Here is a 17,292-nt window from a genome sequence, read left to right as displayed (position 1 = left end):
TTAACATTCAATATGTTCTCCAGTCAAGAGATATGGTGTCTACATGTATTTTACCCTGGTTGAAACAAAACCTGTCCCTTCATAAGCTACTCTCTTTAATTATTTATTAATATTTATTCTTATATTCAACTAAGGTTCAAGGTAGCAGTATACCGTTGGCTCCCTTGTGTACCCGGGCGGGCAATGAGTTCGCTTGTTGGTTTTGCACAGATCCATGTTTGAAGGCTAATTATTTAGAATAGGAAGTAAATTCTTAAGCTTAGTCATAGCCAAAGAGTGTTTTTTTAAAAATGACAATTGGTTTGTCACCAGCAGTGCAAATGGTTTAGCTGTAAAGAGGCTTGGTATTCATACACCGGGTTTTTCTTGTGACAAAAGTGGGGCACAATCATTTTGGGTAATTTAAAATAATACCCTTTTCGTAACTTCCTAAAAATATTTAAAATAAGACTCTTTTCGTAATTTTCTAAAAATAATTAAAATAAGACCCTTTTCGTAATTTCCTAAAAATATTTAAAATAAGACCCTTTTCGTAACTTCCTTGAGACTAAAAATACCAGTATCTTTCTTTATTTTTAAACCATAGGTGGGCATTTAAGATGCCATGGGCTGGTATGCATCAACCTCAGCTGAAGATTCACATTCCTGGACATACATCTCTGTTATTTGGACTGGTTAATTGTTAGTGGTTAGTGAGAGAGAAGTCAGCCGTTAAAATGTCACCACTTGTACCAAGAGGATCTTTAAATTGTAGTTTCCTGCTGACCTCACAGCACAAGAAAACAGTTCACAGCCATATTGAACACCGTAAGGGATAAAAAATAAATTAACATCTGATTCATGATGTTTGTTCGACTCTCTTCCACTCTCCGTCTGGTTGTTTGGTGTACGTCCTGGGCTTGCCATCTGAAAAAACAGTTTTCATGGGTTCGGGGTGGTCTAACATCTGATGAAGCGATGCTCGCACGCTAGCTTCAAAATGTTCCGGTTCTTGTGCTGGAGATGTCGACAAATTCTGTCAATAAAATATTATTATTTAAACAATGCTTTGAACTGTAGTTCCATTGAGGCAAAAATAATAAAATGCTGTTTATTAACTACATATGGACCTACAATGATAAAGACATCATGCCTAATATTGAAACGAAGTTTACAAAAACATATATTCTCTCATATTTGCAAAGAAGTGGAAATAATCAATGCTGGTTGTCAGACCTGGTGAGAAAACCATTCATAATTCCCACTCCCTCAACACCCAAAAAAGCCCCACACATCCCAAAACAAACAAAACCCCCGAACTAATGAGATAGGACAGCATGTAGATTTGCAAGGCTAGCTCTATGTGAACAGAAAAAATGTGCCAAAGTATCCATTAAATGAACAAAAATTAACAATTGACACTACCATGAACGATATCTACCTGTCTAATGATATCAGCTATAAACCACTGACACTACCATAAACAATATCTACCTGTCTAATGATATCAGCTATAAACCACCGACACTACCATGAACCAGATCTACCATCAAATGATATCAGCTATAAACCACTGACACTACCATGAACTAGATCTACCTGTCTAATGATATCAGCTATAAACCACTGACACCAACATGAACTAGATCTACCTGTCTAATGATATCAGCTATAAACCACCGACACTACCATGAACCAGATCTACCGTCTAATGATATCAGCTATAAATCACTGACACCAACATGAACTAGATCTACCTGTCTAATGATATCAGCTATAAACCACTGACACCAACATGAACCAGATCTACCTGTCTAATGATATCACCTATAAACCACTGACACTACCATGAACCAGATCTACCTGTCTAATAATATCAGCTATAAACCACTGACACCAACATGAACCAGATCTACCTGTCTAATGATATCAGCTATAAACCACCGACACTACCATGAACCAGATCTACCTGTCTAATGATATCAGCTATAAACCACCGACACTACCATAAACAATATCTACCTGTCTAATGCTGATATCAGCTATAAACCACCGACACTACCATGAACCAGATCTACCGTCTAATGATATCAGCTATAAACCACTGACACTACCATGAACTAGATCTACCTGTCTAATGATATCAGCTATAAACCACCGACACTACCATGAACCAGATCTACCGTCTAATGATATCAGCTTTTAAATCACTGACACCAACATGAACCAGATCTACCTGTCTAATGATATCACCTATAAACCACTGACACTACCATGAACCAGATCTACCTGTCTAATGATATCAGCTATAAACCACTGACACCAACATGAACCAGATCTACCTGTCTAATGATATCAGCTATAAACCACCGACACTACCATGAACCAGATCTACCTGTCTAATGATATCAGCTATAAACCACTGACACTACCATAAACAATATCTACCTGTCTAATGCTGATATCAGCTATAAACCACCGACACTACCATGAACCAGATCTACCGTCTAATGATATCAGCTATAAACCACTGACACCAACATGAACTAGATCTACCTGTCTAATAGCAGCTATAAACCACCGACACTACCATGAACCAGATCTCTCTGTCTGATATCAGCTATAAACCACTGACACTACCATGAAACATATCTACCTGTCTAATGATATCAGCTATAAACCACTGACACTACCATGAACAATATCTACCTGTCTAATGATATCAGCTATAAACCAACAACACTCCCATGAACAATATCTACCTGTCTAATATCAGCTATAAACCACCAACACTACCATGAACCAGATCTACCTGTCTAATATCAGCTATAAACCACTGACACTACCATGAACCAGATCTACCTGTCTAATATCAGCTATAAACCACTGACACTACCATGAACCAGATCTACCTGTCTAATGATATCAGCTATAAACCACTGCACCAACATGAACGATATCTACCTGTCTAATGATATCAGCTATAAACCAACAACACTACCATGAACAATATGTACTTGTCTAATATCAGCTATATATCACCAACACTACCATGAACCAGATCTACCTGTCTAATATCAGCTATAAACCACCAACACTACCATGAACAATATCTACCTGTCTAATATCAGCTATAAACCACCGACACACCCTGAATCTACCATCTAATGATATCAGCTATAAACCAACAACACTACCATGAACGATATCTACCTGTCTAATATCAGCTATAAACCACTGACACTACCATGAACAATATCTACCTGTCTAATATCAGCTATAAACCACCGACACTACCATTAACAATATCTACCTGTCTAATATCAGCTATAAGCCACCGACACTACCATGAATCTACCATCTAATGATATCAGCTATAAACCACCGACACTACCATGAACAATATCTATCTGTCTAATATCAGCTATAAACCACTGACACTACCATGAACAATATCTACCTGTCTAATATCAGCTATAAACCACCAACACTACCATGAATCTACCATCTAATAATATCAGCTATAAACCACCGACACTACCATGAACAATATCTACCTGTCTAATATCAGCTATAAACCACCGACACTACCATGAACAATATCTACCTGTCTAATATCAGCTATAAACCACCGACACTACCATGAATCTACCATCTAATGATATCAGCTATAAAACACCGACACTACCATGAACAATATCTACCTGTCTAATATCAGCTATAAACCACTGGCACTACCATGAACAATATCTACCTGTCTAATATCAGCTATAAACCACCAACACTACCATGAATCTACCATCTAATAATATCAGCTATAAACCACTGACACTACCATGAACAATATCTACCTGTCTAATATCAGCTATAAACCACCAACACTACCATGAATCTACCATCTAATAATATCAGCTATAAACCACTGACACTACCATGAACAATATCTACCTGTCTAATATCAGCTATAAACTACCGACACTACCATGAACAATATCTACCTGTCTAATATCAGTTATAAACCACCGACACTGCCATCTAATGATATCAGCTATAAACCAACAACACTACCATGAACAATATCTACCTGTCTAATATCAGCTATAAACCACTGACACTACCATGAATTTACCATCTAATGATATCAGCTATAAACCACCGACACTACCATGAACAACATCTACCTGTCTAATATCAGCTATAAACCACCAACACTACCATGAACAATATCTACCTGTCTAATATCAGCTATAAACCACCGACACTACCATGAACAATATCTACCTGTCTAATATCAGCTATAAACCACCGACACTACCATGAATCTACCATCTACCGTATTTGACCGGAAATAAGCCCAGGGGGCCAAGACAACTCATTGTGAGCTTAGCATGGGGTGGGCTTATTCCCAGACAAGGGGCCAGTTTTGTTGGAAAAAAAATTAATAATAATAATTAAAATAAATAACAATACTTAAATGAACTAGGAAGAAAACAAAAAACGTTCAGTAGCACATCTATTAATTAGTGGTCCATTTGTTATTAATAAATAATAATTGTTTATTAAATTGTGAGTTTTTTACTAGTATCTAAACACACCTTCTATGTCACAATTATTTACCAGTGCTGTTTATTTACATCCAAAATTAATGCTGAGAAGACTTAAAACAACAGCAATTAACAACAAACTCAATAGCGTATACACACGTTTCTGACACAGGCAGCCAGCTTACACTACAAAGAATTGTCAATCTAAGGTCATTGTTCTTAGCCAATCAGAATAAAGTATTTGCTTAATTAGCATTAACTGCGGACCCAGTGTGGTGGTAAAAATAGACATTGGTTTTAATTTTAGTTCATACTTGGGCACTTCAGAGAAATACTGCAGGCATGAAATTGAAAACAATGTTACACACTGTTATTGTTAGACTGCTAAATCTCACTGGTGGTAAAATATTGTGTTACATTTGTGTTTAATTATCTGCAGGAGGTATGACCTTTTAAATTAACTTTGAGCAAACTTGCAATTTCATGTTATTTATAAGGTGACGAAGTTGGGGATGGGCTTATTTACGAATGAGGGCCTAATTTCTTAAATGCTATCAAAACGGAGGGGGGCTTATTCAAAGACATGGGCTTATTTCCGGTCAAATACGGTAATGATATCAGCTATAAACCACTGACACTACCATGAACAATATCTACCTGTCTAATATCAGCTATAAACCACCAACACTACCATGAACAATATCTACCTGTCTAATATCAGCTATAAACCACCGACACTACCATGAATCTACCATCTAATGATATCAGCTATAAACCACTGACACTACCATGAACAATATCTACCTGTCTAATATCAGCTATAAACCACCAACACTACCATGAACAATATCTACCTGTCTAATATCAGCTATAAACCACCGACACTACCATGAATCTACCATCTAATGATATCAGCTATAAACCACCGACACTACCATGAACAATATCTATCTGTCTAATATCAGCTATAAACCACTGACACTACCATGAATTTACCATCTAATGATATCAGCTATAAACCACCGACACTACCATGAACAATATCTACCTGTCTAATATCAGCTATAAACCACCAACACTACCATGAACAATATCTACCTGTCTAATATCAGTTATAAACCACCGACACTGCCATCTAATGATATCAGCTATAAACCAACAACACTACCATGAACAATATCTACCTGTCTAATATCAGCTATAAACCACCGACACTACCATGAACAATATCTATCTGTCTAATATCAGCTATAAACCACTGACACTACCATGAACAATATCTACCTGTCTAATATCAGCTATAAACCACCAACACTACCATGAATCTACCATCTAATAATATCAGCTATAAACCACCGACACTACCATGAACAATATACCATCTAATAATATCAGCTATAAACCACCGACACTACCATGAACAATATCTACCTGTCTAATATCAGCTATAAACCACCGACACTACCATGAACAATATCTACCTGTCTAATATCAGCTATAAACCAAACACTACCATGACACTACTAATGATATCAGCTATGACAATCTACCATCTAATGAACAATATCAGCTATAAAACCACCGACACTACCATGAACAATATCTACCTGTCTAATATCAGCTATAAACCACTGACACTACCATGAACAATATCTACCTGTCTAATATCAGCTATAAACCACCAACACTACCATGAATCTACCATCTAATAATATCAGCTATAAACCACTGACACTACCATGAACAATATCTACCTGTCTAATATCAGCTATAAACCACCGACACTACCATGAACAATATCTACCTGTCTAATATCAGTTATAAACCACCGACACTGCCATCTAATGATATCAGCTATAAACCAACAACACTACCATGAACAATATCTACCTGTCTAATATCAGCTATAAACCACTGACACTACCATGAATTTACCATCTAATGATATCAGCTATAAACCACCGACACTACCATGAACAATATCTACCTGTCTAATATCAGCTATAAACCACCAACACTACCATGAACAATATCTACCTGTCTAATATCAGCTATAAACCACCGACACTACCATGAACAATATCTACCTGTCTAATATCAGCTATAAACCACCGACACTACCATGAATCTACCATCTAAAGATATCAGCTATAAACCACTGACACTACCATGAACAATATCTACCTGTCTAATATCAGCTATAAACCACCAACACTACCATGAACAATATCTACCTGTCTAATATCAGCTATAAACCACCGACACTACCATGAATCTACCATCTAATGATATCAGCTATAAACCACTGACACTACCATGAACAATATCTACCTGTCTAATATCAGCTATAAACCACTGACACTACCATGAACAATATCTACCTGTCTAATATCAGCTATAAACCACCGACACTACCATTAACAATATCTACCTGTCTAATATCAGCTATAAACCATTGACACTACCATGAATCTACCATGTAATGATATCAGCTATAAACCAACAACACTACCATGAACAATATCTACCTGTCTAATATCAGCTATAAACCACCGACACTACCATGAACAATATCTACCTGTCTAATATCAGCTATAAACCACCGACACTACCATGAACCAGATCTACCTGTCTAATATCAGCTATAAACCACCGACACTACCATGAATCTACCATCTAATGATATCAGCTATACACCACTGAACCACTGACACCAACATGAACCAGATTTACCTGTCTAATGATATAGTCTGGGGCCTCGCACCACATCTCCAAGTAGTGCATTGGTTTGTAGGTGAATGGACCGATTTTTAGCCATCTTCTATGGGAGTCATATATGTTAATCATCTGGAAAAAAAATTAATATTTTTTTTTCCAAACATAATCAACATATTCCTTCATTAAATAAATGTATAAATTAAAAATGTTTATTTCTGTTTATATATTTAAAACATCTATCACACACACACACACACACACACACACACACACACACACACACATATATATATGTATCCAGTTGACAAATAATATGACTAGCTGGTATCAGAAATTCTTTACTTGATCTTGAATGAGGATTACTTTTCCTTATTAATATTTCTGCAGGACAAATATGACAAACAATTGAAGTACTGATTTAGCATCCATGGATAAAAATATAAAAATGCTTCTACAATGATTTGTTCCATGCAAGAGATTTTTTTTTTAAATCTGTTTTTGTTGACTCGTCTGTAAACAAGCAAATAAAAACCAACCTCTTTTCCACCAGTAAAATGTCGAGCTCCCCTCAATGGCAGATCAGGCCCCTTGTCAGAAAATGTTGCCTTATAGAGATTTCTTGTTTTCACATCCACAGCTGAAACAGGGAAAACTACTAAGACCCCACCAAGTTTTATTTAACAAGCATCTCTAAAATTATTTAAAATGTAAGCCATTCTAGTGGAAAGAACCTACTGATACAATAGGGTGAAACAGGAAAATATTGCAAATATTACTATGATCGATTTTCATTAACTGAAGATTCGACTCTGTACCAAGAAAAAACAACTATGACCTGAATATTTTGTCTTGGTCTGTTGTGAAATGGGGTGCCATTGGATTTCATAAATGCCAGACCAGTGAGTGACCTATTGTATAGTGTAATGTAGAACTTTGTAATAATTTTGTCAAATTTTTAAGCATAATAGATAACTTGACAAATGTTTCACCTCAACCAGAGCCAGCCCCAAGAGTTAGACATAAGCCAGTTCATGTGTTCACTCAGACCCACCCAATACACAACCAGAGCCAGCCCCAAGAGTTAGACATAAGCCAGTTTATGTGTTCACCCAGACCCACCCAATACACAACCAGAACCAGCCCCAAGAGTTAGACATAAGCCAGTTCATGTGTTCACTCAGACCCACCCAATACACAACCAGAGCCATCCCCAAAAGGTAGACATAAGCCAGTTCATGTGTTCACCCAGACCCATCCAATACACAACCAGAGCCAGCCCCAAGAGTTGGACATAAGCCAGTTCATGTGTTCACCCAGACCCATCCAATACACAACCAGAGCCAGCCCCAAGAGTTAGACATAAGCCAGTTCATGTGTTCACTCAGACCCACCCAATACACAACCAGAGCCAGCCCCAAGAGTTAGACATAAGCCAGTGCATGTGTTCACCCACACCCACCCAATACACAACCAGAGCCAGCCCAAGAGTTAGACCATGTGTTCACCCAGACCCATCCAATACACAACCAGAGCCAGCCCCAAGAGTTAGACATAAGCCAGTTCATGTGTTCACTCAGACCCATCCAATACACAACCAGAGCCAGCCCCAAGAGTTAGATATAAGCCAGGTCATGTGTTCACTCAGACCCACCCAATACACAACCAGAGCCAGCCCCAAGAGTTAGACATAAGCCAGTCCATGTGTTCACCCAGACCCACCCAATACACAACCAGAGCCAGCCCCAAGAGTTAGACATAAGCCAGTTCATGTGTTCACTCAGACCCACCCAATACACAACCAGAGCCAGCCCCAAGAGTTAGACATAAGCCAGTTCATGTGTTCACTCAGACCCATCCAATACACAACCAGAGCCAGCCCCAAGAGTTAGACATAAGCCAGTTCATGTGTTCACCCAGACCCACCCAATACACAATCATATGATCGTAATTTATGTTCAAGTAAGAGAACATGTAACAAAACGTACTTCTTGTTAATATATTTCTTGTAGAAAACAATTGCATCATTATTTATTGATATGCATAATTGGTTCTCTCTTCATTTTCTGTCTTACCCAGTCCGTATATGACAGGAAACGGGACACCTTCCTTATAGACGGTGTTCTGATCTGAAAACATTACAGATCACATATGTAGATTTGTGTTACATCAAGTTACTGCAAAAAAACACTCATCTTAATGAATCCAGGTATACGTGTATTCTCATAATGAATATTTTACTTCAAACTTAAGTACTGTTTTATTATTATCTGTACAATGATGCATATTATTATTAAAAGGTTCTTAATATGTGGTCTGTTATTAGAAACATGGAAGTTAAGTAGAAATATGGAAAACAATTTAGAAAACTACAATTTAATCAATTTAATGTGTATTTGTTTTTCAAAATGTTCAACTAGGTATTGATTTACCTGTAATGCAGGCTGTGACCAAACTGATTTCACTTGGATGACCCGTTAGGACTTCTGTAACACAGACAATAGAGATAAACTCAAACATGTGCTAATAATAAATAAATTCTATCAAAATACCCTGTACATTCATTCAGCATATTACAGTGATTTGACTATCACTGATCCGGTCTCTTTCTATCTCCCCTCCCCATATTTTCCCACCCTGTATGTACCTTTCTCCATCATCTGTTGCAGGACTATTAATGTTACTGTTATAATATTCTATATTGCTGCATCCATGTTTGTAATGTCTGGAACTAATGGATGGGTCTTAAAAGTATATAACTGTTTCAATATCAACATATTAAAATATAATAAAGATATACTGATCAATTATTCAAACCAAACATCAGCTTGTGTAGAAAAACGGTTTAGTCATTTTCCTCAGGCAACTTTATTTCAGACAATATGAAGAGTTTCATCGCAAAACGCGATAAACACCATATTAAAAACCATTGAGCGAACACCACTCAGACACTTTTCACATGTAGACAAACAGAAGTTAAAATTCAGTTTTCAGTGAAATGCGATACGATTGTCTGAGGATATATCGCAGATTGCTGCTAATTGAAAATAGTAGCTCATGGAGTGGCAGCAGTAGGTTTCCTTTCTCAATATCTGTCTATATGTCTGACACTATAAAACTGTAGTTTAAAAAGTGCATTGTTAAATAAAACATTTCTTTTGCAGCTAGTGATGTTTCTTTACTTAAAATTTCTAGTGACAACTTCTCAGAATGTCCAGCCTCATCTGTGAATCCTCCAACAAGATGGATTTCCAGTCTGGAATGTAACAAACACAAAAACAATCAATAACACAATTATAAGTAAAATGCTGTTACTTTCATTACAATTATCTGGGAAACGTCATCCCACTGGTCCAGCTATAGCAGTGTGAGTTTGTTAATTTCTCAATGAATATAAAAATAATGTTGTCATGGAACATCATACCTGAATACATCACTTCATACTGGTATTTTGTCTTATTGACCATTGATGTTAAAGACCAAAAAAAAGGTTTGATGTTCTTTGCTTATGTGAGATGATTTTTCATAGTCATATCCTGATGAATGTAAAAAAAAAAACATAATCCTTAACTATACGAGTGGATTAACAATGGGGGTTGGATCACAAAAATGGACTTATGCCGATATCAATTTTTTTTTTTTTTTAAATCATAAATGTCTCCCCCACCTCCATAAGATGTATTAAGGTCTACCTACAAGAATTAAGAGTGGTACAGTTTTCACAGAAATAGACACTGAACATTGAGGGCCTGATGTTGATCAAATCTTTCCCAAAATGCACCTTAACAAATTGTATTTTTGTTTTATGAATGGACACACCCACTCGCCTCTGAAATAATTTCTTATACACAGCATTATTGTTAAAAGTGTGAAATAATAAGACTACATCACACCTCCCAGATGTTTCATCTTTAGACAATTCCAGGACCAGTTCCACCATGGACTCAAGACCTTTCTTGGTTTCACACCCATCAAAATGACCTATACACACTGCTCCTGAACCTGAAATTATTATTTTTTGTAAAAACTAAATAAAAACATAACAGATAACAGGGCTTTAGATTGCATCAAAGCTAAGGAGATACAAGTTGTGCCTGAAATAAGTATAGCCAATATCAATGTGCTCAAATTAACTACAAACATGCTGACCTCAAAACCACTCAAATGTTTTTCTTCAATTAGATTGAAATAACATGCAATGCATTTTTGATTATCTACAACCTTTTCAGGTGATAAATATTAAAATTTACCTTCCTCAAGTTTATTTTCTCTTAATTCCAAAATTTGTCAGCTGGTATTCTTGACACCTTTTATGGTGCAGGTTCATTTGATCACAAATGTTGAAATTGTTGGATACACCATTATGACTACTGACACAAATATTTGAGACCAAGTGTTAGCAGCTGAATATGGTTAATGCAAAAGCCTTTTGAAAACTGTAAAATGAAAATTGTTTAAAAAGAGCTTGAATATTGCCTTCAAAATGGTTTAAAAAGAGCTTGAATATTGCCTTCAAAATGGTTTAAAAAGAGCTTGAATATTGCCTTCAAAATGGTTTAAAAAGAGCTTGAATATTGCCTTCAAAATTGTGTATGAACATTATGGGACTTGTAAGATTATTATTGATACTATAAGTATAATAATAATAATAATAATAATAATAATAAAATTTATAAAAGGTAGCTCAGTTACTTCTAGACTATTCTCCCCTGAGGCCTTCTTACTAATTATAACAATAATAATAACAATAATCATATTATTAAAAATAAAAACTAACAAAACCATACATGTTTGTACAATATATACAACCATAAAAGATATCAAGACATAATTATGTAGAAGAGCAATCATGTTTCTAAGAACTGTTTGTAAAATAAATTCTTAAATATATTTAAACTAGTACATTTTTAACATCATTAGGTAAACTCTTCCAGATACCAACTCCAGAAAATTGAAAGCTTTTCTTGTAGTGCTCTATTTTTGGTCGGGGAGCTAACATATTTCCATCATCAATGGAGCGACGTTCATAAATTGATGATATTGGATTGAACAGGTCTCCGAGGTACTGAGGAGCAAGTCCGTTTAGTGTTTTATATACAAGAATGGCTTTTGATATTCGATTCTTCTGTTTATTTTTAGCCACTTTAGTTCATGAAAAAGTAAATCATCAGGTGATTTGTCAAAAATAATAACACTGTAAGTGCTGTTCTTTTTTGTAATTTATTTATTCTTTCTCAGTCTAATTTAGAACAATTTCCCCATATAGTCAAGCAGTAATCGAATAATGGTTGAATATAAGCATTAAAATAAAGTATTCTAATGTTTAGAGGAAGATACTTCTTTATTTTTGCTAGCAGTTATTTTTGAAGTTAGTGCTTTGCATACCTCTAAATTCTATATCCTTTTGTTTAATATGTGTGATAATTTTTGGGCAGTAGTTATTAAAGTGCTTTTTGTTTTATTCTCATTCAGAAACATGTTGTTTTTACACCAAGCTTCAGTGCTTTTCATATCTTTATTTAATTTATCTTTTATAATGTTTATTGATGTTTATAAGTGGACCAAGTGTAGGATTACCTGTGTGGAGAAGAACTACCACATGACAGGTTGTTGCATCATCACTCCCCAGCACATGAACATCATCTGTAAGAACAAATAAACTACACATTATATTTTTCAACAATATCAACAGTTTTAAGAAATTGGAAAAATAGTTATCTAAGATTCAAATTAAAAAAACATAACATTCCACTGTACATTGTTGAACCAAATCATGAATAGGAAACCACTCTCCCACATTCTTCTGTAAAGGTATTCCAATAGATGTAAACCAGCCAACATGCCATCACCTTCCACTCCCTTGTACCTCATTCCACAAAACTACAACAAATCCATAAATACTGGCAAGATAGCACACACTGGGATATTGGTGGGGAAAGACAATAACATTATTGATCTACTAAGATGGATTGACACTCTAGTACCACTACAGGCCTATGAAAATTGCGAGTGCGATAGTTTTGTTTGCGCGTCGTTCACACAAATATAGTTTGCGTAACCCATTGTTCGTTTGCGTATTGAATTTATGACACCATTTACATGGTCATGATGGGTTAAGTAAAACAAAATGGGCTACCTGAATTTGTGCGTAACCCATAAAAGGCTTATACAAATTATCAATTCTCAAAGGCCTACACTACGTAACACTCTGCTCCTCAAAATAATCTCAATGACTAACCATCATCAGGAGTTGTGCCCCCTATCTCTCGCTGACCCACATACAAAAGTCCTTTTGGACCCACTTCTTGGGATTGCTGACTGCACAAACGTTCAGAGGACAACTGAAAGTGAATATAAAATTTACTGAAGAAAGACAGCATTTTCCATTCAATTTAGCAGTAATGAAAACCAGTGTGTTAAAAAGACATTTGCCTGTTTAAGAACACTATTAGAGTACATTAGGTATTGGATGTCAAACATTTGTCTTAGAGAGGAAACCTGCTACATTTTTTCATTAGTAGCTAGGGATCTTTTATATGCATTTCCCCACAGGTAGGACAGCACATACTGCAGTCTTTGATGTACCAGTTTAGTGGATGGAAATGGGGGAAACCATATCAGAGAATGGATCCACTGAGGTGATTTGATCGAACAATGCAAGGATCTCAGTGAGCGCTCTAGATACAGACTGAGCTAGATCTCGTCCTCAAGTGTGTTATAAATACCTTGGAATATGAAAAGAATAGTTTCCCCAAGCAAATGTGGTCTTTGATATGAAGGTGTCTGTTAGATTAACACTTCACTTTCAGTTATATTTGGCTCTATGAATAATTTTTTTTTTGTTTTTGTTTTTGTTTAACGACACCATTAGAGCACATTGATTATGAATAATATTAACCAAAGTTATGTATTAACCAGAAAATACTGAATCCATGCAAGATCTCCAAGAAATGATATAAACTAATTATGTAACAATTTTGTTACACCTGGTTACAATCCATTCTAACTTACATATGCTTTACATTAAAGTATAGTACATTTTATCATCTCATAATTTTTTTTTTTTTTTAAATGCCTTCAACAAAAAAATAAGGTTGATGGTTTTTTTAAAGAAACCTTAAAGTTTGGGTAAGTTTTGAAAAATTCAGCAACACTGGCTGGGACTTCTACGAGTCTTCCTTCAACAATAAGAGGCATGGTTAGGTGGCAATCCTAGTCTCCTGTACAAAAGAAATAAAAAGAGTAAATAATTTGAAGCCGTGAAAGGGAAAAAACATTTAGTGACAAATCAGCACATTTTAAACTACAGCTATTTGGTGTCTGGCATTATTGTCCAGCACTGTAATCATACTAGCTGTTGATGCATGCCTTTAGTCTATTAGACTGCACCGTGTGGCCCAATACACTTGGACACAACTTTACTGAAAGAATGTGAAATGGATGGTCAGAAACAGATTTCAACAGAAGTGTTTTGGAGATGGCATTAAATATGTACAGACAGGGTAAAAAATCAATTGTGGAATGTAGGATTTAAGCACTGAATAGTTTTTCGTGAGACCACAGTGTCCACAGTAAATTTATTTATTTAATTTAAAAAAAAACAAAAAAACCCCAAAAAAAACATTTATTTAATTCATTGAAATTTACAGGATCATTCACAACTATATTTTATTGGTCATAGAAATGACAGTGGGGTGTTGGACCCCTTTTGTTTTTCTATAGTCAGTCACAAGGCAATAATAGCCGGAGTGCTCTACTGTGAGAAAACACGTAATTGCAGGGTAGGCAAAAATTCTCACTCTAATGCAACAATAACCCTGTACATTTCCGAATTCGATAATAAATATTTTACATATTAACTACTAATACACACACTACAGAAACAAACCCGACAGCATCCCCTTTCAATGTTTCAAATACCTAGTTGCTGATGGGTTTCTTTCTGTAGTGTGTATATTAGTAATTATGATGTGAAACATTTGCTGTCAGGGAACTTAAAGGAAGGGACAATTAAGGCATTTGACCTGGTATGCATATTCAACGATATATAATGCACATTATTGCTTAATATCAACAAGTATAATTGTATAGTTAATTAATAAAACGGTTAAATGTGACAGCTATTATATATAAAGGGTGCAGCCATTTTGTATCATCCCAGTGAATACGCCCTCTAGCGAGCTGGTGGTTACGTAATACCCAACGTGTCATGTCAGGAATTAGTCTTTGAACTGAAGAAACAAAACATACCTGATTTTTGCAGATGCATCGCAATATTCTGTAATAATAGTCATTCCAGTAAGCCAGCAACAATTATATATTATTTTTAATAGAAAATAAACCACCATTGTCAGTGTTGAAATAACTGTCTTATGTTTTGTACATAAATTAACCCACGTACTGAAATAATCGGAGTGTTTTCTTAGTTATTTGGTATTTTCTTTCCGTCGCCTGTACCTGTGGTTCCTGATTGGCAGGTGTATATTTAGACGGTCCCCAGACACTGTGTCTAGACATACTAAAAAAACGTGCCTCTTTTATTAAGATCACAGGGTATTGTGTGTTAACCGCACAGACACCCCTCTAATCGTAATCGATCAGCCATCCTGCTTTATTACTGTAAGTAATTGTGTAAAACCCTTGATTAAGTAGACTTTCCCATCTAAAATCACAAAACTAACCAATTACGTAGTCCCAAAGAAAAGAAAATTATCGTGAGTGGTCGTTTTTGCTCAAACGTAGCATACCAATAGGCCTAATAATATGCTTTTTTTTCCTTTGTATTTAAAAAAAAATAAAAATATTATAACTCCATTTCGTTCTATTGATGCAAATTGAAATATATTTAGTTAAATAGTTTATAATACTATCAAGTCATTTATGTTGTTTTACAAGTCAGGTTGATGAAAGCGAAGTGCCTTGTTGTAAATTAGAGCGTTTGTTTACACTGTGCATAGAGGAGATGGACGGAGTTGATGTCCCTTCGCCCCAAGCTATACCACCAGATGTCACAAAAATGAAACAAAATGGCTGCCCCCAGTTAGCAGGAATAATCATGTTTTTTTATTAACTCTAAAATTACACGTTTTTCATTTGTTAAAGTGTCAGTATGTGTTGGTGGTCCGGGTATGCATCTTTCCAACACATAAAGCTCTTGTTTGAGTTTACTCCACCTTTAAGAATGATTGATGTAATAGTATTTAACGTCAAACATAGGATTGTTGTTGTATTAGAGTGGGAATCTTTGACTACTGTTTGGTAGGCTCATATTGCATAATATTGCTATACATTGTTCTCAGACAGTAATGGGCATATAACTGTCCAACTGTCAAAATGTACGTCTATAGTCCGTCCCACAGGGAACGCCTTTTTTTTCATACTGTAAAATGTACTACAACTCGTGAACAGTGTTGGTATCTGACTCGCTTTCGCTTGTCAGATACCAAAACTGTTCATTCGTTTCATAAAAATGCCATGGTATGACAGGCAAGCTCGTTTAGTATTCTGTATATACTATAACTGCAACTATAGCTCTCTGTCAGGGTATAATATCCGCCCGGTCCCCTCCATTATTATTTTTAGTTAGGGTTGAGGGTTGAGGGTTGAGGATTAGGGTTAGGGTTAGGGTTAGGGTTGGGGTTATGGCTAGGGTTGGGGTTAGGTTTGGAGTTAAGGTTAGGGTTAGGGTTAGGGTTAGGGTTAGGGGAAGGGGGGACCGGGCGGATATTTTTCAATAAACATCACAATAATAAATATCGTGCCGGAGACGTTTATCTTCATGAACTGTCAGAGTACTCTGGCTATCCTGTGGTAGGCAGCAAGGCAGAGTACTCAGCTACGGGCATTGCACAATATATAAGTACAAAACTGCACTTGCCAACAAGGTAAAATAAACTTGATAATATTTCAATGTTGCATACGGTTTCCTTGGGATGGTGTTTTGTTTATTTTGGTTGCTGCAAAAACAGTTCCGGGTTCTTCCATTTTTCTTTTTATACCCCTCCTTCAATTTTGAGCACCTACGTCTTGTGGGGGGGGGGGGGGGGGGTGTTTG

At 35.9% G+C, this 17,292-nt stretch overlaps 1 protein-coding gene across 2 annotated transcripts; it reads right to left on the bottom strand.

Moving 5' to 3' along the window:
- Window positions 1-469: 469 nt before the first annotated feature.
- On the bottom strand, window positions 470-17,227 carry LOC121379410 (protein N-terminal asparagine amidohydrolase-like). Of its 2 annotated transcripts, none has more exons than XM_041508013.1 (11): window positions 17,116-17,227; window positions 14,355-14,458; window positions 13,477-13,579; window positions 12,816-12,881; window positions 11,132-11,240; window positions 10,421-10,494; window positions 9,671-9,724; window positions 9,314-9,367; window positions 7,778-7,878; window positions 7,257-7,370; window positions 470-1,015 (listed from the first exon to the last, which is right to left on the bottom strand). In XM_041508013.1, exons 2-11 carry the CDS (start codon window positions 14,433-14,435, stop codon window positions 839-841), a joined length of 933 nt encoding a protein of 310 aa, XP_041363947.1. In that variant the 5' UTR covers window positions 14,436-14,458; window positions 17,116-17,227; the 3' UTR covers window positions 470-838. The 2 variants fall into 2 exon arrangements, with proteins under 2 accessions (XP_041363947.1, XP_041363948.1); XM_041508014.1 differs by having other exon boundaries at window positions 17,159-17,227.
- Window positions 17,228-17,292: the final 65 nt, after the last annotated feature.

This window comes from Gigantopelta aegis, chromosome 8, assembly GCF_016097555.1.
Source record: "Gigantopelta aegis isolate Gae_Host chromosome 8, Gae_host_genome, whole genome shotgun sequence".
Classification (NCBI taxonomy): domain Eukaryota; kingdom Metazoa; phylum Mollusca; class Gastropoda; order Neomphalida; family Peltospiridae; genus Gigantopelta; species Gigantopelta aegis.
This window is presented reverse-complemented; position numbering and strand designations above follow the sequence as displayed.

Bases quoted from the DNA above. Each gene is read 5' to 3' on its own strand.
- LOC121379410 (XM_041508013.1), bottom strand. From the start codon at position 14,435: ATGCCTCTTATTGTTGAAGGAAGACTCGTAGAAGTCCCAGCCAGTGTT. The intron at 12,882-13,476 runs GTTAGTCATTGA...TTGTTCTTACAG, and splicing joins GGGCACAACTCCTGATGATG to ATGATGTTCATGTGCTGGGG. The intron at 7,371-7,777 runs GTTGGTTTTTAT...TTTTTTTTCCAG, and splicing joins ATTTTACTGGTGGAAAAGAG to ATGATTAACATATATGACTC.